This window comes from Chenopodium quinoa, unplaced genomic scaffold (assembly GCF_001683475.1).
Source record: "Chenopodium quinoa cultivar QQ74 unplaced genomic scaffold, ASM168347v1, whole genome shotgun sequence".
NCBI classification, from domain to species: domain Eukaryota; kingdom Viridiplantae; phylum Streptophyta; class Magnoliopsida; order Caryophyllales; family Amaranthaceae; genus Chenopodium; species Chenopodium quinoa.
Window position 1 is genome coordinate 1,949,376 of NW_018743283.1, and position 26,928 is coordinate 1,976,303.

The window sequence follows — 26,928 nt, forward strand, 5'->3', positions numbered from 1 at the left end:
ATGAGACCACCAGGCACCTTAGTAGCATCTGAATTAACTCGAACCACCCCTCTACCAGGACAAAACCACCTACTTCTAGAGACAAATAATTCATCACTCAATATTCAAAAGTGTATTAATATTTACAAATTATCTTTATAATAAGCTCGCATGTCGAATAAACTCAAGAGATAGTTAATTTAATCAAGTAAACTTACACTAATAATATATATATATATATATATATATATATATATATATATATATATATATATTAAAATAACAATCACTAAAAACTTCCAAGTACGGAGTAATTTATAGCAAAAACCTACTTCGTACTACTCCATTTGTAAATTCTCATTAATATGGATGCTCTAATTACATGTACAATTCGGAATAAGGCAAATTTCATACCACATTTAACACGCCCAAAAATCAACAAATCCAACAAATACTCGTACTACTCCACAGTACAATCAACATCCCTTCAATAAGAGTCCAATTTCACCAGACTTTCTTTCACAACTTCCTTCTTCATCTTCTTCCTCCTCAATTTCTCTCTCCTCTCAGATCAAACCCCCCTTCACTTTCTCTCTCCTCACTCACTCACTCCCTCAGAGCAAACCTGGAGCAGCTCAAGACCATCGGCCGGGAGCTCGCAATGGGCTCCCAAGGCGGTTTCGGCCAATCCAAAGAATTCCTAGATCTCGTCAAATCAATCGGCGAAGCTCGATCTCGTTCCGAAGAAGATCGCATCGTTCTCAACGAAATCGAAACCCTAAAACGCCGAATTATCGAACCCGATATCCCCAAACGAAAGATGAAGGAGTTCATCATTCGTCTCGTCTATGTTGAGATGCTTGGGCATGACGCCTCTTTTGGGTACATTCATGCGGTGAAAATGACTCATGATGATAATATTCTTCTTAAGCGAACTGGGTATTTGGCTGTTACCCTTTTCCTCAATGATGATCATGATCTCATCATCTTGATTGTTAATACAATTCAGAAGGATTTGAAGTCTGATAATTATCTTGTGGTTTGTGCTGCTTTGAATGCGGTTTGTCGGTTGATCAATGAGGAGACAATTCCCGCGGTTTTGCCCCAGGTTGTTGACTTGCTTAATCACCCTAAAGAGGCTGTTAAGAAGAAGGCTGTTATGGCTTTGCATCGGTTTTATCAGCAGTCCCCATCTTCGGTTTCGCACCTCGTCTCGAATTTTCGCAAGGTGAAAGAATTTTGGTTGTGGATTATAATGTTTATTTATGACTTGTAATTTTTTTGAATTATTGTGGGTTTTAAACTGTGCATTGTATTAGTAATAGTTACAATTTGTGCCCTGAAATACCGGAAGGATTTGCATGTCAATGTGGGATGCCCTGGTTAACTGAAGTGAAAGTGAACTTCTTTCTGGTTTTAGCATTATATCTGTGGCTATTGTAATATGCCTTTTTGATTCAACACAATTAGGAGGATTCGACCGCCAGTTCTGTGCTTATGATTTGCTATTTTAAGGCTAGATACATGGAATTAGACAAAGGTAGATGTAACTTAAAGTAGTGAAGTAATGAGTTTAAGCCCTCGGAGTAGATTTGTGTTTGATCATTTTCTCAAAAGCATGGGTATTCAGGGTGCAATTCTGGAGCTGTGCATTGTTGATATGCCTTATATTTCCTGGCAGAGTTTTGCTTGATGATTCGTGGTGGTAATTAAGTGAAGTCAAAGCAAACTTCTTTCCGGTTTTAGGAATTGAAAAGTAGCATTATATTAGAAAAAAAATGTAGTATGATTCTTAGTTTCATCACCCCAGTAAAGTTAGTTTGGCCCCTTGGATATGTGCATATTTTGAGCCACTGCAACACTGATACATGAAGTTAGACAGAGGTATAAGTAACTCTAAAGTAGTGAGGTATGGCCCTTGGAATAGTTTTTTTTCCTGATCTTTGTCTCAATCCACAGTAATCTAGATTCAATATCAGTGCTCCCATATATTTTCTGATAGGAATGTGACTGATGGAACTTTGGACTTGTGAATTGTGAGCAAAACTGAATATTCGACTTCCTAGAGATGGGAAAAAGGGTTATTGATCTAAAATATTTCTTTTCATTCCCTGTTTCAACCAATGAAGGGGAGTTCTAAATCTTAAGTTATATTGGTAAGCTTTGATACTTCTTGAAGCAAAGAGACTAGGCCACAAGGCAAGGATTAACCATCACTCTGTAGCTGTTCTTGCCATACTTCACTGCTAATATTTGCCTATCAAGAGTTTTATGTATATATTTTGGGTAAAGCTTTTTGGGGACAGTTTTTGACTTTTTGGTAGTACATTTCTCTTTACAGATCGAAATTTGACTATTTGTCAATATTGTTTGGTTTTGAGGCTGTTTGGTTGAGAGTAGGAATTGTTGGGCTAATGAGGATTGTGATATTTTGTCTAACTTAGTCTGATAATTTAATAAAGTTGCAGATATGTGCTACTAGTTTGTAGATTATGTTGGATTGTTGATGAGTGTTAAGGAGAGGCTGTGCCAAGATTCAATCAATCAATTAATCAAAGCCTTAATTCCATAAGTGGGATCGGTTACATGTGCCAAAAATCTGGGTTAAAAATCTTTGATAGGAGTTTACACATGTATGCACGAAAATTACTGAATTTGGCCCTTAAGCGTGAAGATCTCGTTGGATGAAAATATGCAAGGAAAACAGGGGGTTTAGTGATGATAGATTGTGGTGCTGCTTGTCAAATACAGTTAAGCTGTCTTCTTGTCATTACCTGCGATTAATTAAGTGTTTAATCTTCAGTGCTTCATTGTAGCAATTGGTTTGGTAGTCTTGTTTTATGAAGATGGTATTACCTTATTGAAGCAGACAATAAGGAATTAATGAAGTGCCTACCTTTGTGGTTTGGTGGGTTATGTGAACGGAAAAAAAACTAGTCTTTTGTTATTGGTGTTAAATTTCCATTTTGAAAGTTGATTTTTTTTCTTTTTTTTTTTCTTCTAATTATTCCTCAGTACCAATAATATGACCCTTAATATATTCTGGTGTTATACATTTAGTCAACTTCCGAGCAAAATGTAAATCCTTAAAAATGTTTCTTAACAATGAAAGATTCAAATTCAATTAAAAGATTTCTAGTCACTTCTACTTATTGTTAATTTTCTTACTTGTTAGAGGCAACTTTGTACTCTTTCAAGTCACAACAATATAGTTCTATGTGTGCTCAGTTATTATTATTTCTCTTTAAATGCTGAACTTTTCATAAGGGACTGACACTTTAGGAAGGAGGGATTAGTTATGACCTATTAACACTTACTGTACAACTGGAGAGGGTTAATGGGTTTTGTGGATTAATCACAGGTGTCAAACATTTCAAAGGTTCTTACTTCTATAATCTCCAATCAGCCTTTTATCATTCTTCTTGCTAAGTTTGTGACACAATAGTCTAGAGTCCTCTAGACCTGTCTTCCAGTCTAGTTCTGGGTTTAATAAGTTTTGGTTTTGTTACCTTCTGTACATGTTGAGTTGTTGGTGATTTTGGGTCATCTTTTTTAGATATCTTGTAATTGATTATATGTTAATTTTTAATTTTGAGTTGAATAATGTGCTCAAGAGTGAGCTTTAATTGGGTTTTTGGGTCAGGTGAACATTTGCTAGCTACATTATACCTAGTTAAAATATGAACCTGAATTGATTTGAGAACGTCTTCTGTTACAGGGATGTGGTGATTCTCATAGGGCATCCCTGAATAATGGTGATATATGAGAAATGTTAGTATGGGGACCAAAGTTTATGATAAAACTGACAGAGAATAAAGATATACTTTGAATTCTTAGCTTTCTTAGGAATTTACTATTGGTAGAGATCTGACTGCTTAACAAACTCCACCAAGGCTGGCTGTAACCAACTCTGGAAAATAATAGTATTTATCTTTCATACTAATATATTGCAACCTCCTGGTTCCTACTTTCCTGGCTTTACCTATCAAGTTTCAGTGTCTACCTTGGAACTCTTTATGGTCCATATTTATGGATGAGAATATGTAAACAGGGCATATGGTTCCTGGCTATTGTAGTTTATCTTTTTAATTCAGTTATGAATTTGTTATTGCTTTTTGGCTGGCATATAGTCTAGACATAATAGATGACTAGATGAATAATTTACAAACAGCAAGGTGCCTGTGTTAGAGCAAGTTTACCCCCAAGTCGGATGTGACATCATTTTTGGTGGTCCCCATTGAAAATTATGTCATCAAATTCTCGTTAAGACTCACTTGACTTGTCCAAATTTATCACTTTAGCCCTAAGACTCAAATATATGACATATTATATGTAGAAAAGTGAATGAAAAAAAAGGATGATAAAAATAAAATTGAGGTGTGTCCCAATCTCAAGTGTTAAGTTGAGTCTTGGAATTTCAAGACTCAACTTGAGACTTGCTTGAGATTTAAGAAGAAAAATGGGAGAAGTCTTAAACATAAGTCTTACGACTCAAGATGATGATGTCACCCCAAGTCTTAAGACTCGGGGCTAAACTTGATCTTAGTATCTAGTGATGGCATGATGCTTAAGCTGTTTGGATGATCTGCTCCTATATTAATTGCTTACTGGGGTGTAATAGACTAACCTGGAGGGGTAGTATAGGTATTCTAATAATATTAGTTTATTAGGGTTAATAGTCCTTAGTATAGATAGGGAGGTAAGGGAAAGAAATGGGTAGGCAAATATTGGATGAAACTTGTTGAGAGTTGTGCCTCGAGTCACTTTTGGAGAGTTGTGAGCTAAACTCACATTTGAAGAGTGATAGCCTTAAACTATTAATTTATCCTTTTGTATCGAATTTCAGCCATTATTAATCAAAGTATCAAGCTTTTATCTCTTAATTAATCTTTAAATCAGAAAATACCAAGTCAGTTCATAACAATTGGTATCAGAGCAGTTCTGTTATGAGAAGTCTGCTGATTTTCGTTTCATTAAAAAAAAAAAAAAGTCAGCAATGATCTTTGAGTCTGCCGAAAGAAGTGTAGCACAACAGATGCATAAATGGATCTGCGAAGAGTATGCATACATTTCCAGCAAGAGAGAACACGGAATTTTAGATTATGAGGAAGAGCAAAACATTCGTCTAGAGCTTCAGATTCATGAGTTCAATGGAAGAAACTTGGATGATTGGATCTTTCAAATGGAAGATTTCTTTCATTTTTTTCACTTAAGTGAAGAGGTTAAACTTAAGGCTGCCATAATAGGTCTTAATGGCAAAGTGTTGCAGTGGTTTGAAGGTGAACACAGGTGGCTATCAATACGTGAGTGGCGGGTTCTGAAGGGAGTGTTGGTGAGTCGTTTCGGCTTGTCATCTATAACGTCCTGGCAGAAGCAACCAACTCCAATTTTGAAACAATCAATCGAAGAGGAAACGAAGGTGTCATCTCAGACATTTTCAAAGGAGGTAGATGAAATCACAAAGAGAATCATCGGAAATGTTCTAAAGGATTTGGGCAAAATCACTAACAAAGCCTCTTCTCCAATGAAGATGAAGGAAGAAGACTATCAAGCAAAATCAGAAGAGGAAATTGCAGGTAATGAAGAGGAGGAGCAGGTACACTCCATGTCAAAAGATGAAAACGGAGTTTTTGTTGGGGGTGTAACTCGTGGTGGCTCCGATAACATTAACGGTGAGTTGGGTTGTGGAGTTAGAGGTGTCGCAAGAAAAGTTAAACCTGGTGGAAGGCTTGGTGATTACGGAGCGGGTTTTACCGGTGGAGGTCAAGGTGGCTTCGCCGGTGAATCGGGTGGAGGTGTTGGTGGGTATGCACAGGGAACTGCCGGTGCTAGCTGTGTTGATGGTGGAGCAATAATTTCTGAAAGTGGCTTCCCCGGTGATTTGGGTGGAACAGTGACCACTTTCGAAAGTGGTTTTTACAGGGGGTTTTGGTGGGCCAGGAAATCCAGTGGACAACCTCTACAGTGGTGGGAGAATTTTCGTGAAGAGAGGTCAAGACAACTTTGCTGGCGATTTTGGTGGTGGGACTAGTGAATTTGAAGGTGTTCTTTTTATCGTACGGAGAGGAAAGGCTGGTCTGTTTGACGGAGGTAGGATAGAAGGGGTTTTTGAAAAAGGCGGTGTCGACGGTAGCGGATCCGGCAGTGGTCCAGGTAGGTCCACCGGAGAATGTGGTGAAGTGTACCGGCAAGGTGGTAGGAGAAGCGGCGCAAGTCAAGGTGGGTCTGTCTGGGGAACAGATTCACCGCCACCATTGGTTGCAAAAAGGGGTGGTGACTTCTCTGGTGGTTTTACAGGCGGCGGGTGTTTGACCGGAGGTGAAGCAGAAGGAAGGTTTCAATGGGAGTGGTTACTTGGCGGGTTCTTGAAGTATGCAGAAGGAGCAGCTTTTGGCAGAAGTTTGACTGCAATTTTCTTTGGCTTGTGGAGGAAGCCAAACATAGAAGGTACTAGTAAGGGTAGAATTGTAAATATGAGGCTTGATGATGTGGGAAAGGATGATAATCATGCTGAGATTGCTTACTGTGCGTTGGAAATGAATCTATTATTTTTTGAAGGCAGGTTTTTATTTGGGCCCCTTGCAACATGGCCCAATTTCCTAATTCATGGCCTGAAGCCCAACATTACCCAGCAATCCTTACTTCCATCCAGCATCCTTTGTTTAAAGCCCTTTACCTTCTATTTCCTAAAGTCAGCATTGCCCAGTAATCCTTATTTCCACACTTCTTGCTTCTGTGTAGACACCACTTGCTCTACTCATAATTCAATTATCCTACCTGACAAGCTACAGCATTTTTCAGTTTCTTATGCCATGTTAAGAGTACTAACCTTCAACAATGAACAGCAACTCTCACAGCAGCTCACTCTCACTGTTGGCTTTTTCAAGAGTTCTAACAAGCATCAATGTTGCCGAGGCCGGAAATTCAGTGCAAACTACTATCCACCTTGAGGACAAGGTGGAAGTTTAGGGGGCCGGTATTGTAATAGACTAACCTGGAGGGGTAGTATAGGTATTCTAGTAATATTAGTTTATTAGGGTTAATAGTCCTTAGTATAAATAGGGAGGTAAGGGAAAGAAATGGCTAGGCAAATATTGGATGAAACTTGTGACCTCAAGTCACTTTTGGAGAGTTGTGAGCTAAACTCACTTTTGAAGAGTGGTAGCCTTAAGCTATTAATCTATCCTTTTGCATCCAATTTCAGCCATTATTAATCGAAGTATCAAGCTTTTATCTCTTAATTAGTCTTTAAATCAGAAAATACTAAGTCAGTCCATAACATGGGGCTTGGGCACTTGTGTCCGGCATAGATAAGTGTCCAAGTGGTGGGCTCAACTATTTTGTGAAAAGTGTATATGATTTTGGTTGAAGTATCCTAGTGTTCTACACTTCTACCCATGTCAGAGTATTGAGGATTTGGCATGGGTACTTGAGGTGAAATAAAGAGTCCGAATAATGTAGCTTCTGCGCTCTGCTATGATGTTTACTTGCTGTCATATATTTACTTGCTTCTTTTGTTGTGCTGTGTTGGTTACATGATTTTTTTGTTTCTGCAGAAGCTTTCTGATAATGACCCTTCAGTGATGGGTGCTGCATTATGTCCTCTTTTTGATCTGATCACGATAGATGCTAATTCCTATAAAGATCTAGTTGGAAGCTTTGTGAGTATTTTAAAGCAAGTAGCAGAAAGAAGATTGCCCAAAAGCTATGACTATCATCAGATGCCTGCTCCATTCATTCAGGCATGTTATTTCTATTTTAATTCATTCTGTTGTATGGAGAGCTTAAAATTGGATAATAAAGCAGGTTGTGTTGTACTCTTTATCTGTTCTTGAACATGATTTTAAATCTGTTATCACTTAGTTTTAAAAAGCATTGTGCGTTTTGTATGATAGGAGCTAAGTCTCTCGTTAAAGGAATCAGCACATTCTCGTAGAATCAATTTCAGATTGAGAGTAATAAGTTGTAAGATCCTTTTTATTGATTAATTTTCCAAGAACATTTTTTTTTTGAAAAGAAAGGAAAATTCAACTGTTTCTAAAATCAAAATAGACAGTAAATGGGATATTAAAAGAAAAAGGAAAAGAGTCAAACATGCTTAGAATTATAGATTAGATTAAAAACAACTCTACTTTTGTGATTTTTCGCAGTTACTTTATGGGTTAGAGTTGCTGGCGCCTTCCCAAATTATTAATACAAGAAGATACAAAGGAATTAAGAAAACTTGCAAATTGATTATTTTTGGCGGTTCCCATTCTTCTTTTTTAACTAGCTTTGTTAAAATGTTGGGATTTTCACTGTTTGCTCTATATTTTTAATAACAAACTTAGGGTGTAATTTGTTCACCTTATTTTCACTTAAAGGTGTAATAAGTTCAGTTAAGTTCAAATAAGTTCACTTTAGGATAAGGGTTACCCAACTACAAATTACAACTACTTGTATAATAAGTTTAAATAAGGTATAATAAGTTGAGATAAGTTCATATAAATTCAGGTAAGTTTAGATAAGATAAGATAAGTTTAGTTAAGGTAAAATAAGTTCATATAAGTGAAAATCAGGTGAATAGAAGATAGAACACACCCTTAATTACTTGCACTAACTGATCAAGCAAGAACTTGAAAGCCTTTTGAACAATTGGGTCCTTGCTAGAGAATTGGTAAGATAAACCCAAATACTATCTATAGTGTCTGCTTGAAGGGTTAGATAGTTAAACCTCAAGACTGAGGAGACTACTAGAGTACTAGCATGACTTATTTTTAGATAAAGCCTATTGACAAGCTCAGGCTTTCCATAGATTAACACCAGGGATTAGTTTAGTATTGTATCTCTATGTGAGAACACCTTGTTCTCTGACTATTCTTGATGGTCTTAGTTATAAATGGAATCCTGCTATTTTCCCCTATCAAGCCATGAGATCTCTACCTGATGACTTTGTATCATACCTTGATAATACAGATTAAATTGCTCAAAATTCTGGCATTGTTGGGCAGTGGTGACAAGCATGCAAGTGAACAAATGTATACTGTTCTAGGTGACTTAATTAGGAAGTCTGATTCATCTAGCAACATAGGAAATGCGGTGCTCTATGAAAGTGTGTGTTGTGCATCTGCTATCCATCCCAATACAAAATTATTGGAAGCAGCAGCTGATGCAATATCGAAGTTTTTGAAGGTATATTCTCTGATAAGCTGTTAATTAGTGTTTAATTACTGATAGTTTTTATCTGATCGTATGCAACTTTCTTTACCTAATGAGCAGAGTGATAGTCATAATTTAAAATACATGGGCATTGATGCCCTTGGAAGATTGATAAAGCTAAGTCCCGGAGTCGCAGAACAGCATCAACTGGCAGTGATTGATTGCCTGGAGGTGAGAACATTTTTCCCCGAAAGATTGGTTTCTCTTGAGGTCCTTTTTATTTTTGAATTTCCATTTTGTAATCAGTTGGATGTAACTGCTCTTCAGAATCCGGTCCTATATTTTATTATGTTTAGGAAAGCTATTTAGGCCTTGTTTGGTACAAAGCTTTTTGCCTTTTTGGAAAGCTTTTAGCTTATTGAGCACTATTAGAAATTTGACCTTAATGAAAGCTAATTTTGGCGTTTGGTAAATAGCTTATTAAAAGAGCTATTTGGGCTGAAAAGCTCTTTTAAAAAAGTTCATTATGAAATGTTTTTGAAATTAGCTTATTGTACAATTAGCTTTTTGGGTATTAAATACACTGAAACGGCTAAAAATAAACTATTTACCAAACACTTCTACACAATAAGCTATTTACAACCAGCTAGTCGAATCAACTAATATAACCAATTAGACAAATTAGGTAATACAATCAGCTATATCAATTAGTTAACAACTAATTACCAAACAGGGCCTTAATTTGTGGGTTTTTTTTGCCATGAATAATCTTCAAGGCTTCAGGGGATAATTGGTTGACTAGTACTCATAGATGGCTTAAGGTGGATTGGCTGAACTTAGGCATTAGATTGCTTCACAATTTCATATTTGAGTGGAAGAGCGAGACATAACATATTGCCAATGTAAAAGTGGTCAGTCATTTGATCATCAGTAAGAGTGAAATTGAACTTAGCCGTGTGTCAGTTGCAGTTAGCTAGTCAGTTCTAAATCTCTGCCTCTACTGATCCAACCTTTGAGAAAGATAAGGGTTTTGGGAGAAATGAGGAAAAATGGGTGGCTCCTGGAAAAAGAATTGGGTTTAGTATTTCTTTGAATAAGGATTATTTCGTATCTAGGTCATTGTAAAAGCATCCAACAATTTTTGTTTTTTTTTTTTATCATAATTGGATGCTTTATATTCTATCTTAATCATAGCAGCATAGCCCTAAGGGTTACATTTAAAATCTACTTTTCAAAATTTTGATCCTTTAAGTTGTTTATTTAGTTGGACTTTGGCTGATCAGGCTTAACTTCAACCAGTGGCCCGCCTGTATCAAAGATAATTTAGGTGGGTAGTTTGGCCACTGGGGCCAGGTAACCACTGCGCTAAACATGGATAGCTCTTTAACAAGCTGGTTCTTTCTTGGTGGGTTGGGCTTGAACCTGCCCATTGAGTATCTCTGTGTTTTACATTTAAACTGTAGTGTTATAGTTGCAATTGACGAATTTCTCGGTCAACAGTAGTCGTCTTAGCTGGTGGTTAAATCTATGTATAAATAAAGTAGATGATAGTCATCACATAGCAGCTTCAGGATAATGTGCTGGCCACTGGGTAAACTAACTACTGGTTTTTGTAGGTGCCATGTTAATATGCTTATGCTTCAAAAACATAAATACAATAAAAATGTTATCAATGATGTTTTTGCTCTCAAAAAGAGCCATTTTCCATAGAGTTCAGTTAATTTGCTACCTAACAAAATGTTTGCTGACCTTTATGTGCAGGATCCGGATGATTCCCTGAAGCGAAAAACTTTTGAGCTACTGTATAAGATGACCAAGTCCTCTAATGTGGAAGTGATTGTTGACCGAATGATTGAGTACATGATAAGTATAAATGATAGTCATTATAAAACTGAAATCGCATCACGGTGTGTTGAACTTGCTGAGCAATTTGCCCCAAGTAATCAGTGGTTTATTCAGGTATGCTCAGTTCCATAGTTTGTGCTTCTGTTTATTTAGCAATTGACATCTACCGATCTCACTATGTTTTGGCTTTCCCCAGACAATGAACAAAGTTTTCGAGCATGCTGGCGATTTGGTAAATATTAAGGTGGTGCACAATTTAATGCGTTTGATTGCAGAGGGATTTGGAGAGGAGGATGATACTGCAGATGGGCAGCTAAGATTATCTGCTGTGCGTTTCTACAACTGATTCTATTGTGTTAATATATTTCTGTTTAAAGCTTATTTTCTGCCTGCTTTATGAATAAAAAAAAAAATTACCAAACACTTTTTTTCAATATTCTATGTTGGGATGATTTCTGGGCAATGATTTTGTTATGTTAATCTCTGTAGTATAGGATCAAAACTGGAAAAACTAACCTGGCTTTAAACAGCTTCAAGAAATTTGTTTTATGATTACTCCCTCCGTCCCAATTTAGTGTGCTCACTTATTATGGTACATAGTTATAGAGGTATGTTGGTATTTTTTGTTATAACATGTTATCTTAATAAAAAGGTAGATGTCAGAGGAGATAGCGGAAAGGTTTGCTTTAAATTATTTATTTATTTATTTATTGAATTGAACTGAACTGAACTGAGTGTGATACCAGAAGTTATTGGGAAGAGAGAGGTAATAAAACTAATAGTTTGTCATTGCCAATTTTAGAGATGGACATATAAGTTGGGACAGATGAAAAAGAAAAATTATTTATTGGCTCTTCAGGTTGGCCTTACTCAACCTGTGAACAAAGGGCAGGATAACGTATTATCGAATCTCAGAGCTGTATGGCCTTGTTTGCAAATGACTTGATTCTGAAGTTGGTATACTTAGGAACATGCTTGGTTCATATTTTGTTCTTCTTGTTTCAAATTGGGTTAATTAGCTTTTTATGGGTATTCAACAAGATAATTATATAAATTAATTGTTGGTTGATTTGATTCATGTAGGGTCAAAGTAAGGTTACCTGTTTGTGAGGTCTACTCTATGGATTGAAGATGCTACATGAATTGGCTAAATTCCACATAGCCAAACCCTTAAATATTTAGTAGATACTGGATTTAAGCGGGCAGTGTTAAACATTTTCAGTTTGGTGCTAGCCTGTCCAGATAACTGCATTACTTTTCTAAATCATATGTGATGAGTAGGTAGAATAACTTTTGGGACCTAAAGTTTTTTATACGACTTACGTACTTGGGTGAAAAAATATATTTAGGGCCTGTTCTCTTCAGATTATTTTCAGTTCAGTTCAGTTCTTAATTTCCTCCTCGTAAAATATTCAGTTCAGTTAAGTTCAGTTCAGCTCCAATAAGTCCAGTTCAGCTCCAATAAGTCCAGTTCAACTTAGTTCAGTCAATCAGAACGGGCCCTTAGATGGTATACTTGAAAGTGAGCTCTTAAATGGTGTGCCATACTTTTAAAGTCGTTTAAATATAGGATCTTCTAGGAAGTCTTTTGGGATGCCTAATAGACTTTATTACTGTTCTTTTATTTATCTGCAAGAGAATCTGTTAAATTTGTAACTATATCCCCTTATCAGTTTATTTGGAAAGGCTTTTAAGTTTTTAGGTGTTTTCCTGTGGAAAGTCTGCTTTAGTACTCAGACATGGTTTTCCAAAGAAATTATGCTCTATTGATGATTAGATCAATGTGAAAAATATGCTTCAATTAAGATTATTATTGAATGTATTGATTTGCATATCATATCAATTCTGAGTTATGTAGGATTGTAATTCTCAACTAATCAAGTTCTGTACATTTGATTTGGATTTACAGGTTGAGTCTTATTTAAGAATCATTGGTGAACCAAAGCTTCCATCTGCTTTCCTTCAAGTAAGCGTTCTGTGTTATCAGTGCTTCTGCTCTAGCATTTTTGCTCTTTTAAATACTGTATAAACATTTTCATTTTCCTTTTTATTAAACAAGAAATTTGATTCACTCTATAACTCCTCCTAAAAGTTTAAAACTGTCGTGATAAGGAGGTACACTAAATTTAGACGGAGATGCTGCTTTTTACATTAATTGTAGACCAGCTATCAAATTAAATGAAGACAAGCTATCATCTACAATGCACACAACTGCATTTTGTGTCTGCCAAATTTATTTCTATGCCAGCAGACCCACTCTGAAGTTAAAATAAGCCCTCCTCTCCTTTTTATTGCTACCACTAATTAATTAAGTATTTTTCTCAATAAACGTCCACTTCCTTGATCTGCATTACAACTCTAATTAGCTTTCAAATATCCCACAAGGCCATAATAAACATAGTCTTTTTTGTTTAAAAGTTAACTTTATTCTATTGTTGATTCCTTTACAGGTTATTTGTTGGGTGTTAGGGGAGTATGGAATTGCTTATGGAAAATATTCCGCTTCATACATTACTGGAAAGCTCTGTGATGTGGCAGAAGCCTATTCGACCGATGACACAGTGAAGGTAAAACGTTGAACCTTTTGGTCTCTTAAGTCATCTCTTTTCATTTGTAGAGCTTTCAATTTTCGTGGATGATTTTTTTTTCCCACTGCATTATTAGTATTTATTTCCACTATGGACAGATACATCTGCACATTGATGCTCTACAGGGTGCAAATATTTAAAAAGAATACATCTCAGAAACCTTTTGTTTACTTATCTACAATTTTGAGCTCAAATAGGACATATTGAAACATTGCTCGTGTTATGTGCATATATGAAACTGAATTCACATATAAGCCAAAATTCATAACTTAACCTCTTGGTACCTCTTTGACACAGCTCATACTTCACAGGCAATAATATTCAAATGGATTTGAAAAGAAGTCCAATCTCTTTTAAATCTCAAATTTGCAATCAGAAATCTTAGATTGACAGCATTGATTGATTTTCAAAACCCTAGATTAGGGCTTTAGCCTTCAGTTGCCAATTGGATTCAGCTCTCTTGCTTCAGATGATTACCAATTGATGATAATTCATAATGGAGGGATTACAAAATCCAGGAAAATGCTTGAGATCTAGTAAGAATGCAAAAATATTTACTTAAGAGCCCGACAAACATGTAATTCAATATGCAGCTACTTGAAACTACCTTATTATCTGACTGATGCAAGAAACTCTGACAAAATTCTTTTTCTGGCTAAAGGCTGCTTATATGTATCCCTCCTCAATGTGGGCTTGGCTGCTTGGGGGCCAGCTATACTAATGGGTTACCCCCCTCTCCCAAGCAACCTAGTAGGTTAACTGAATTATTGTTGTACGATGATAATGTGATTTTATATACGCACAGGTTTTAGTGTTTTGCCTCTTCTGATGGCTTATGTTATTGTCTTTTTTTGAAGGCATATGCACTTACAGCTCTTATGAAGATCTATGCATTTGAAAAAGCTGCGGGACGAAAAGTGGACATGCTTCCTGAGGTAGTGTCATCTCTTCAAAATCAATTTTATTCTTTGTTAAAATTATTGGTATGCAGATATATGCTGTGTCCTAATAAGTTTTCCCTTTTCTATGAAAAGGATGTCCTTTCTATCTGACCTTCTATAAAGTATCTACACTTGCTGTTTTAAGTTGAGTTTTGTTGGAAACTTTGTCACGAGTTCTAAGCATAATCATTGTGTAATAATTTATTGGTCTTACTTGCTGTTCTGATCTTCTGTCTCTTTCCCAGGATACCTTGTCCTGCTATACTTTTACTGTTGTATCTTGGATGTGCAGTTTTAATAATACTCCCTCCACCCTCAAATTATTTTCTTAGGCTTGGGCACACATATTCAGAGAAGATGGTAGGATGGTGTATGCTCCTTGATAGATAGTGAAAAATTACGAATAAATTAATAGGTTGATGGAGAAAAACTAAGTGCAGGACCCCACATCACCTAAAATAGAAAAAAGAGAATGAAGTAGTTAGTAGTAGGGCTCTCATTGCATGGGTTGAATGAGTTGGGTGAGAAAGATACAAAGAAACCTTAATTTTTTTGTTTAAATTTTTTTATAAATCTAATTTTGGTCTACTCTTTCTCTTGCATTTGAACATGAGGCGGCCTCTTGTGCCTTGGTTGAGGTGGCCCGAGGCACACACTTTTGTCACCTTTTGGAATGCATTGTGTTTATTTTGACCTTTGATCTACTCTTTCTCTCGCAATGAGGTGGCCTAGGCCCTTTGCCTTGTGCCTTGTTTGAGGTGGCTTGAGGCATGCACTTTTTGTTACTTTTTGGAATGCGTTGTGTCTAATTAGGTTAAGGCAATTTGATATGCTCTTTAACTTGCCTGGCACTTAGTTGTGCTTTTTAACTAAGAGGGAGACCAAAGATGACTTGGATGGAAGGAGTTAAGAAGGATATGAAGAAATTTGGGTGTGTATATCACTTGAGAGAAGGGAGTTGAGGGAGAGAGGATCATGGTTGACGATCATTGGAGTTGAATCGTGGTTCATGTAGTTGACCCACCATTAGGATTAAGGCTTCAATGTTGTTCTTGTTTTCTGTTGTTAAGAATGAACATTATCTTCTAGTGTATGGATGGTTAATTTTCTCTAAAGTTAAAATGTCAACCAAAGGCAGATCATTCTGTAGATGTGAACTTTTGAATCACGGTCTCCTACTATTCTGGGTATTTTTCTTGTTTCCTACTTGTTGATGCTTGGTCCAGTTATGTGTTACATGCTTTTTAGGTAATTAGTGTATTAATGCAATAATCCTCAACTTGACATCCAGGTCTTTTGGGATTTTGTATAGAATAAAAAATCTTTTCTGCATGTGCATAACTGGTTTTTGACTCTTTGTAGACAATCTTTCTTTCATTAATTTTTTTTGAATAAAGATTGATTCATATTTACAAAGTCATATGATATCTCTACCTTATTAAAGCGTAACCAAAAGCTTATGAATAGTGTTATGCCAACTATCTATACTACTATATAAAGAGAAAAGGCCTTTTGGGTGATAAATTTGTCTTTTCCCAAAATGCCCTTCTTAATTTACAAAATTACTTATTCATTAATTAATATTTTTAAAAAAAAAGAAATTGAAAAAAAAATTCATTCATAACTGCTAAAAAAAAAAAAAAAAAAATCTATTCATTCAAATAAAAAATAAAAACTAAAAACTAACTACCCACTAACTATAATCATTATCACTAAAAACACACAAAAATTATCTACTTTTCATAAATAAAAAAGAATGTAACTAACCATAAACCACATTTACTTTTTTTTTTAATTGAAAAAACCACGTTAAACTTTGTTGAAAGATAGCTATATCATGATTTTATTAAAAAAAAAGGAAAATTAATACCAATGTAGTTCCCTCAAAAAAATCTACGTTACAAAGAAGAAAAAAAAAAAACCTTAAAATTTATTGGAAAAAATAAAAGGAAAAATTATACATCAATCTAATCTATGTATGTAATATTACCGTAGATGTTCACTCTATAGTTTTCAATCTTTTATATAAAAACTCAACGATCAACAATATTTTTTAAGGTTAACTGAGGTACACGAAGTGGAGTAGATGTCCTATTGATAATTTTCTTTTTCGTTCTAGAATTTAAAGTTTATGTAAGTATTGATTTTAGAAAAAATCCACAATAACAATATAGTACAATAATAAATTTCCTATAATGTACACGCGTAGCGTGTGTTGTTGCTTGTATCCCTTAAAATGTCTGTTTACATATAGACCCTCATTTATGTAGGCAAATCACATGTGTAACATTCTTTCTTTTTATTTTCCTTTTGTTTTTACCATCATAGCTTTTTGCCTTTTTTTTTTCCTAACTTTTAAATTTTTTTAGATAATTCTTATAAATAGTGTTTGGATAATTATTCCCTTTAAAACTAAAGTTGTGACTTAAAACCAAATTGAAAGAGATTTCAAAACATGGCTAGCTATTTGTGATGCGCGAGTTAACCTCCTTAGTCTATAAAAAGATTTATACCTCATAAATACATGACAATTGAATAAAAAAAAAATATCCTTTCATCAAAACTATAATCTTTATTGCAAATTGTTCATTTTTCATAACCTATGTTACTTGGACTCGGGTACCCATGTCCAACGCGGATACGTGTCCAAGCGTCCGACTCGGCTATTTTGTTAAAAAATTCCATGATTTTGAATTAAAAGTGAAGTGTCGGGCTGTCATACTCATGTTTGAGTGTCGAGGGTCTGACATGGGTACGTTAAGTGAAATGAAGAGTATGAGTAACGTAGTTCATAACCTTCTTTCGTATCGCTGTGATTTATAGCTTTCTTCGACAAGGGGTGTAAGAATTTGTTGTAGCTGTTTGATTCATCTGATTGTAATTGAAGGTTTTACCTCTTTTTCGAACCTTGCAAAATCTTTACCGGAAAACAACTTTACAGCAATTCGTCAAGCAAAAAACCAAATCTTCCTTCAAAAGAGAGAACAAAAACCCGGTCTTTTGAAAGAGAAAAACCCTCCTAAAGAAGAAGATGAACTCTTGTCATTTGAGGGGGAAGCTTTCCTACTAAAAGAGGAAGAGTTATTATAAACCTAAAAACAAACAAAAATACAGAGAAAATATGCACAAGAGACAAAGATTGGGGCTTTCCACAAAAACTGATGAAAGCCTCTCCAAAATTCAACAATGGAGGCTAGTATTTTAGGGAGAGGAGAGAGACTACTAATACTTAACAGCTGAATGTGAATATAATAGTCTCATTAATTAATTTTTTTTAATTATGAGTTTTGATTATTTTATTAATTTTTTTTAATTTTTGTTTAATGCTTCTGGAGCAAATATTTTGGTTATCTTGAAAAAACTAAAAAGTTTGCTAGTCTTGGATTGCATGCATTTCTTTTGGTAATTCTATTTAACATCTAATGATGAACGTTGCAAATTATTTACTGCTATACATTCTGATGTTTTTGGTCCTCCTCTCAGTGTCAGTCATTGATTGAAGAGCTGTCAGCGTCCCATTCAACAGATTTGCAGCAGCGTGCATATGAACTGCAAGCTGTAATTGGTTTGGATTCTCAAGCTGTTGAAACTATACTGCCATTTGATGCAAGCTGTGAAGATATTGAGGTCATATACTCTAGCTTTATACGCTGAGGCTTTAATTACTTGCAAGGGTTTCCTTACTATTTTAATTTTTCTGCGCATGGTACATCAGCTTGACAGCTAAACAGTCTGCATTTGTCAAGAGTCTCAACATTATGTCTCGTATATATATTGAAAGCATCTAGATTAGGTTCACTTTATTTGTTTGAGGGTCTAGAAAGAGGACAAGCTAGATATATATGTGGGTTGGACAAGTGATTCGATGAATCTGAGGAAATAAATTGCTTTTTAATATTCTAAACAAAGAACATGTTCGTGGGTATGCTGATTTCTTGGGTTTTCTTGTTAACTATGCAATGTTATGTTTACGGTGTATTTCCTATCTTATTTTGTCATCATAAATATTTAATTACATTAAAATATTGTATCGTTGGGGTTCTGACATTTGCTTTTTCCTTTTTGATTATAACACTTAATGTCATCAATATCCATTTGTAAATTTGTATCATCAATAATTCTTATTTGTGTCGCCCATTCTTGTACTTAAATACTTGCAGGTTGACAAAAGCCTCTCATTCCTCAACGGTTACGTGCAAAAATCTCTAGAAAATGGGGCTCAACCCTATGTCTCTGAGAATCAACATTCTGCAATGCCAGTTATCAGCAACTTTAGAAGCCAAACTCACCATGAGTCATCCGCTCATGGACTTAGGTTTGAGGCCTATGAACTTCCAAAGCCTATTGAGCAGCCAAAGCCTACTTTGGCTTCACATGTTCTTTCGACAGATCTTGTCTCTGTATCTGAGCCATCATATACTCGAGAGTTCCAACAGTCTGCATCAGTGAGACCATCGGCTGATGCTGGGTCAAATGAAATCAAGCTACGGCTTGATGGGGTCCAAAAGAAATGGGGAAGGCCAAATTATTCCTCTCCACCGTCAACTTCAAATTCTTCCTCTCAGAATGTTAGTAATGGAGGTTCACAGAATAATGAAGTAGGCGCTGTAAGCTCAAAATCTAAGGATACTTCGTATGGTTACAAGAAGCAGACAGTGGAAATTGATCCCGAGAAACAGAGGCTTGCTGCTTCACTGTTTGGTGGTCTTTCAAAAGAAGAAAAAAGGCCGTCTACAACCAGCTATAAATCTTCAAAAACATCCAGTCATGTTGGGAAGTCCCAAGAAACAAGATCAGTGGCAGAGATGACACCACCACCACCTCCCCCTCCCGACTTGCTAGATTTCGGTGAACCTGATAACATGGGAGGTTCATCAATAATTGATCCTTTCACCCAGTTGGAAGGTCTTTTAGAGGCAGGTCCGGGTGCATCATCTGCAGCTAATTCTAGCTCCGTCAGTTCTGCTAAAGAGTCTGATCTTATGTCGCTTTATGGAGATATGCCTATGAGCACACAATCTGATTTTGTTGATACTCTCAGTAAAGATGATAACCTTAATTTTGGGTCATCAGATGCAACCAATAAGAATGGTCATGTCCACCAATCCCAAGAAAGCAAAGGCCCTAACCTGAAGGATGCACTGCAGAAGGATGCCTTGGTGAGGCAGATGGGTGTAACCCCAACAAGTCAAAACCCCAACTTGTTCAAGGACTTGTTTGGCTAAGTTACTCGACAGCAATTCTCTAGTTTCTCTCACTAGTCACTTGGGTTGGCAAAGATACGGAAGGGCACAATGCTTGAAGCTGCTGGCTAGAAGTATTGTGCTAGTCTAGGTAATATGATGTCGTGTAAAGGATTTCAGTGAAGTGAATGGGTAAAAACTTCTGAGTACATTCTCAAATTCGGATCCTCTGGTTCAGTTCTTGTTCCTCGATGGTGATGTCTTTGTACAACTAGTGCCATTTTAAGAGTTTGGTGGTGTATATTTGGGATTTTGGATCTCACTTTCCAGTTATTCATATATGGGGGCTATTTTCCCCTTGCATATGCTGAGAGATGTTCAACAATTTTGGTGCTTTTTGACCAATGCTTTGTTTCTTTTCTAAGTGAAGTAGGTGCTCTTACTGATAATCCTCTGTTGTAATAATGGTACCAATAAAATTTGTATCAGTAATTTTATTTTTATTTTTTTTAATATAAATAGTTCCTCTTTTTTAAATGTAACGGCTACTGAAGCTACCTACTGCAAAGCTTGCTCTTGAGTGTAACATTGAAGATGCTTACATTTTCTTATAGTTATTTTGATCACCTTTTTCAAGTGTTTATTGATGAACGAATTTTAATTTATATTTGGAATCCATTAGCTTGCTTAACCAAATTACGTTTGCTAATAAAATAGTATTATGTGCAATGGTTAGAACATCACGTAGGTAAGGAAAGTTAGATGAATATAAGAGCAGGGACTATGTAATGTGATGAGAGCTATTATATACAAAAATACAAGTTTATCTTCGTGATAAACAAAAATCTAACTTCAAATTTTTGGTTTTTTATTTTGCCATTTTTCTTGATTTTTTTTTCAAAAATAGTAATACTTAATTTTCTTTTACCAATTTAGAGTGTTAGTTTTATATCACTTTAGATTTATTTTTTTTTCCATTAAAATTGATTGATTAAGTATTTGACTCTAATTTTTTCAATTTTCCAATTACTGCTTGATTGAAATTTTATCTGGAATATTAGAAAATTAGGTTAGAACCTGTGCGATGCAAGTTCTATATAAAATCTATTTTTAATTTGTATATTTTAAAAATAAATCGCTATTATACATGAATATAAATAAGAATTACGTATTTTGTAATTATTGATTTTTTTATTTTAATCAAAATTATGATATATCTATTCAACGTTTTCTAATTCATAGTTTAATGTAGGAGGTCATTTATTAGTGTGATATTTTAAATTTGTTCAATTTACTATGATAAATTGATAGATTTTAGTTGTAATATAGAAACTTTCAATATTTAAATTTCAAAAATGTTAAATATGATAGCTTTGCCAAAAAAAAAAAAAAAAGGTTGAAATCATCATTGCATTAAGGCGGGAAATTTTTTATTGAGATAGCAACACGTAGACAATGATGATGTTAGCAACTTTTGTTTTAGTAATAGTTAATAGATATTACTCCCTCCGTCCCCTTTTGATAGTCACTTATGCCATTTTCGATAACCCAAAATGTTAGTCACATTTGCTTTTTTTAAGTACCATTATTATTACTTTCTCCGTGTTTTTTAAGTGTTACACTTCCCATTTTCGGCCGTGTTTTTTTTAAGTGTTACATTTCCTTTTTTGGCAAAAAACTACATTAAAATATTCTATTTCTCTCCTCTCATGACCCCCACTCAAACCCACTACTACTTTTGTATTATATCTTTCCTCTCACATTTATTACTTTTCAATAAACTATTAACTCCACTATCTTTCTTTTACAGTTTTTTAATACTCCAAGTACCTCACTTACCTCTTATTTTATTTAAGTCAATTAAATTGCCTAAAACTATGTGCCGGTCAAACTGTAACACTTGAAAAAACACGGAGGGAGCATTTTTTTTTTTACCAAAATTCTCTCCCATTTGCAAAAATATTTGCAAATTTAACTTTTCCATGTACTTTAATTACTTTCTCTCTCTAATTTTTTGCATACCTAATGTAAACTTACTTTTTCAATGTACTTTTGCTACTTCTTATTTATGTTTATTAATTCCCGTGATATTCTACCAAAAGTGACTATCAAAAGGAGACCGAGGGAGTGTTAAACTTAAAAGGGTCAATCTCCCCCTTGGTATATATAAAGAGATACAAACTTATCACCTTGATAAATTAAACAAAATCAATTGGTGGTTCGTACACCCAGGTGTACCATGCACCAGAATTAAAGCGGAAACAACATTGTTTGGGGGTAAAAAATACCCCCTATATATGTGGACCAATGCCACCTCGACACGTGTCTGCAAGCTCAGCGCTCACCAGTCATTAATGGCATTTGGTGAATTTTGTTAAAACTCGGTGACATTTGGTGAATTTGGAAAAGTTCGATGGTATTTGGTGAATTTCGAAATTACTCAGTGACATTTGATGAAATAGCCGTTAAAAAAAATGCAAAAGAAAAAGAAAGTGGGAAAGCCGCCTAACTGCATGGTCATTTTGGTGGAAAAATAAAAGCATGCAACACTTAAGTATACATTATACATGTGTACCAAGTTATTAGATTACTAGCCATACGGCAGCTGGTCAAAGCTATGAGCAGTGCCTCAATTAAGCGGCTGTATGGGCATTCGGCTCATTAATTTATCCCGGTTGTATGAGCAACTTCCTTCCCCAATTTACCCCGGCTGAAGGGGCTGCTTTGCTCATCTATCCCCCCTCCCGGCTGTGGGCTGCTTTGTCCTCTAACAATGACAAATGCCGCATGGCACTACAACAAGGAAGCTTTTAAAGCAAATCAAAGCCGCGCTAAGCATTGAATGTTTGAGGTAACAGTATAATAATTACTGATTTATTCTCTTATAATAATAATAATTATAATGAGTTTTCATTATAATCATTATTATTATTATTGAATATTGATTTATTAATTCAATAAACTAAGTTTTAAAATAAAAAAAACTTAGTAGCTAAACAAACGTCCAAGTGACGTGAGGCCAATGACCGGATAATAAACTAAGTTTGAAACTTAGTAGCTAAACTAACGTCCAAGTGACGTGAGGCCAATGGCCGGATAATAAACTAAGTTTGAAACTTAGTAGCGAATTCAACGTCCAAGTGACATGCGGCCAATGGCCAGATAACTAAACTAGGCACAAAACTGCTTAGTGGCTATACAACCGGTCTCAATCTAGACTAGAGGCCAATGGCCGGATGGTTGCTTTTTTCATAAAATTTCTTGTCCCAACATGGACAATGGCGTCCGACGACACCCCTCCGGGTGCGATCGTCGCAGAGAGCCGCCTACTTGCTTGCTCTACGTACCTATGCAGACGACAAAGATTGAACGACCAAATTGGTCAACTCATAGCCGTCTGACCAGAACAGTCTAAAGAACGACTAAGTTTTCGGAACACCAGATGCCCTAAGACATCAGTCGGTGATCGACTGAAGTTCTTACTTAGGCTTTTCATTCCAAAATTTCACAATCTCTCCCATTGGGGAAAAAAGAGTTGTGCAATGGCTATACAACCGTCTTGAAAAAGACATGAGGCCAATGGCCGGATGTTTATACAGTTTTGTAAATTCGTCTGCTCTAATGTGAAATATGGCGTCCGGTGACACCCCTCCGGGTGTAATCGTCGCAGAAAGCACTCTATCGTTTGCTTTACGTACGCATGCAGGCGGCAAAAATTGAACGACCTCATTGGTCAACTCATAGCCGCCTGACCTGGGTAATCTAAAGAACGACCAAGTCTTCGGGAACCGGATGTCCAAAAGACATCAGCCGGTGATCGACCAAAGTTCTAACCTAGATTACCTTCCGAAATTATACAAGTCCTCCCAATGGGGTAGAAAGACATTGAGAGTATAATTGGATTACAAACACCCCAGGCGGCGATTTGCCTCCTGCCCCCAGGCGGCATTTGCCTTCTTCCCTATGAAGAGTCAGGCGACCACTTGCCTCCTGCCCTATGAAGAGTCAGGCGGCCATTTGCCTCCTGCCCTATCAGGCGGCCATTTGCCTCCTGCCCCCAAGCGACATTTGCCTCCTGCCCTATGAAGAGTCAGGCGACCATTTGCTTCCTGCCCTATGAAGAGTCAGGCGGCCATTTGCCTCCTGCACTATGAAGAGTCAGGCGGCCATTTGCCTCCTTTTCTATGAAGAGTCAGGCGGCTATTTGCCTCCTGCCCCCAAGCGACATTTGCCTCCTACCTCCAAGCGGCCATTTGCCTCCTGCCCTGTGAAGAGTCAGGCGGCCATTTGCCTCCGGCCTGCCCCCAGGCGGCCATTTGCCTCATGCCCCCAGGCAGCCATTCGCCTCCTGCCTTATGGGATGTCAAACGTCTCAAAAATATTCTAAGTCTCCCAAAGGTCATATGACCACCATAGTGGGGCTGAAAGAAATAAAAGTCGTCATCTGTCTAGTTCAGGCGGCAATCATTATTATGATTGATTAACTTAGAAAATATCATACCATTTAAAGTATCAGATTTTCCAAGTTAATCAAATCCCTCTTTTATTGAACTAGACATATGCCGCCCATAGAGCTTTTGAACAAGCGGAAAATAAAGCCTTGATTTCGAAAGGAGTAATTCCTCTTGAAAGCGAAATTACCCCTTCCGAGGGGCTAATGTTTGGGGGTAAAAAATACCCCCTATATATGTGGACCAATGCCACCTCGACACGTGTCTGCAAGCTCAGCGCTCAATGAGCCAATTAGAGCATGACACGTGTCACTCAATGATAGAAGGGTGAAAATGGGCTCTAAGCCCACAACCCTAGAAACCGTAAAACGGTGGGAAGCCAATCTACTTAGGTTAAATAACCTAAGAGGCACATATCCCAATGCTCTATAAATACTGATCATTACATCAGTTTAAGGGGATCCAATTCTGTCTCCAAGGGCAATGCCCCCCACATTTACTCTCCCTTCTCTCTACTTTATCTCTCTAAAATACATTATTTCGGTCACTGACTTGATCGTCGGAGGCGGACCTCCGGCCCTCCGGGGTCCGTTGTTTTGCAGGTGATCGGGTCGTTCGAGTGTTGCATTGCAGATCTGTCTCCCGAGGGACGTACACACCCTCCATTCGGGTATGTACAAAAAACCCCAAAACAAACATAGTACATAATTACAAAGAACATCATGAATATATAAAGGAACATAATACTGAAATATAAAGATACAATATTTCTGAGCATAGTTTTTAAAATAAGGTAAAAGATAACTATTAATTGAATTTTACCAAAAAAAATTAATTCAAATCATTTCAAATATAAAAATTCTTCTATTTACAATTATTTTCGCTCAAATATAATTCAAAATTTAAAAATATACTACTATTTAAGTAAAAAGAACATAATTTGTATTATTGATACCCAAAGAACATAATTAATTTATATACCTTAATAAACATTATCTGTAACGTAATGAACATATAGTATAGACTTAAAGAACATATTGATTAAACTCCGGAAACATATTTCAATCCAATTAAAAAGTGATAAAAGAACATTTATCAGAATATAAAGAACATCATCTTCAACCTTAGAAAATATAACACTAGAATAGAGAAGTAGATTAAAAAGAAGGGGAAAAAAAATTGTAAATTACCTTTTCCCTCAACAACAAATTCATCAATTACATGTTTCAATTAAAAGATTCATCAATATGATATAATTAACTCCGTAATTTCATTAAATCTCTTCAAAATTAAAGTTTTATTATGATTTATCTCTCTATATATAAACTCAATTTCTCTCTCTTAACAAAAAAAAAAGTTTTGTTTATCAGAAGTGATATAAAATGTAAATAATAAATCAAGGAACAAATTAATCCCTTAAATCAAGGAGAGAATCAATTTGAATTTTTTTTGCTCGTATACTTTGTAGTTGTACACAATGTTCTTTCCACGTTTTTATAATTCTTGTATTTTGACTAGGTGTACCATGAGCATGGTACACCTGAGTGTATGATGAAATTTTCAACAATAAATTGGTAGGTTTTAGTAGTAAGATAGCAGCTTCTAATATTTAAATTTCAAAAATGTTAAATAGAATAACTCTACAAAAAAAAAAGTAAAAATAAATAAATAAATAAAATAAAAGACATCATCATTGCATTTAGGCAGAAATTTTTTTTATTAAAAGAATGACATATGGGCAGTGATGATGTCATCATTTTCAGTTTTAGTAATAGTTAATAAATAACGTCATTGTGCCTTTTTTCTCATTCAATCCTTATGTTCAATTGTTTTGTACTTTAACCAAATTAAACATCAAATTTGGATTAGGTAAAAGAATTTGGTGGTATTTGACATAATTCAACTCACACAAAATAATCAAGTAATTGAACATATACTCTATCAATTATAATTTGTTGTTATCTTCCCTTAAATTTAATTTATCCCATATTAGGAGAACTTTAAAAATTACAATAATATTTTTAAATAACCGTTATTTACATTGATTAACTTTATATTAAACAAATATATATGCCCAATTCATGATTATAATTCATAATGTAGATAAATTATTCAATCTAAAAAAAAAACCCCAAATGACATATTAACCTTTATTTTTTATAACAATAATTATTAGTAATGATTTCATAATTTTGGTACAAACCGAATACATAATACATGAATGAAATTGATGCAAATTAGCATATATATATATATATATATATATATATATATATATATATATATATATATATATATATATATAATTCCTTGATTTATTCCTTGATTTATATATAAAATTCCCCTAAACTCAATTAGCATATATATTTAAACGAATATATTTAGAAATAATTATATTTAAATAATAATTATATTTTGAACAACTTGTGAAAAAAAGTATATTTAAATAATTTTATTAATTTATATACTACATATGTGTTTTTGTATTATTATTATTATTAGGAAAAATTGTCAAAAATAATACAAACTTTGAGCAATCCACTAAAACATGTCAACCTTTTAATTATTTTTGAATAATACGAACTTTGAGGGGTATCCACTTTAAACAAGTTAAAACCGATTAGTTACCTGATGAACAACTTATATAAAACACGTGACATTGTATTATTTTTTAAAAACTATCAAACAACTTTATAAGATAAATTAAAAAAATTAACCGGCTAAATAAGTCGTAAGTTAAATAACTTGTTTTAAACGGATATCCCTCAAACTTTTTATTATTTAGAAATAATTAAAAGATTGA

The 26,928-nt window shown here is 35.2% G+C and overlaps 1 protein-coding gene across 1 annotated transcript; it reads left to right on the forward strand.

Moving 5' to 3' along the window:
• Positions 1-20,339, forward strand: LOC110735455 (AP-4 complex subunit epsilon-like). The gene is made up of 12 exons (XM_021915645.1): positions 1-112; positions 381-1,207; positions 7,536-7,721; positions 8,935-9,150; positions 9,238-9,348; positions 10,879-11,076; positions 11,159-11,290; positions 12,872-12,928; positions 13,413-13,529; positions 14,408-14,485; positions 17,975-18,118; positions 18,652-20,339. The coding sequence occupies exons 1-12, from the start codon at positions 1-3 to the stop codon at positions 19,714-19,716; spliced, it is 3,243 nt and encodes a 1,080-aa protein (XP_021771337.1). The 3' UTR covers positions 19,717-20,339.
• The last annotated feature ends 6,589 nt before the right edge of the window (positions 20,340-26,928 follow it).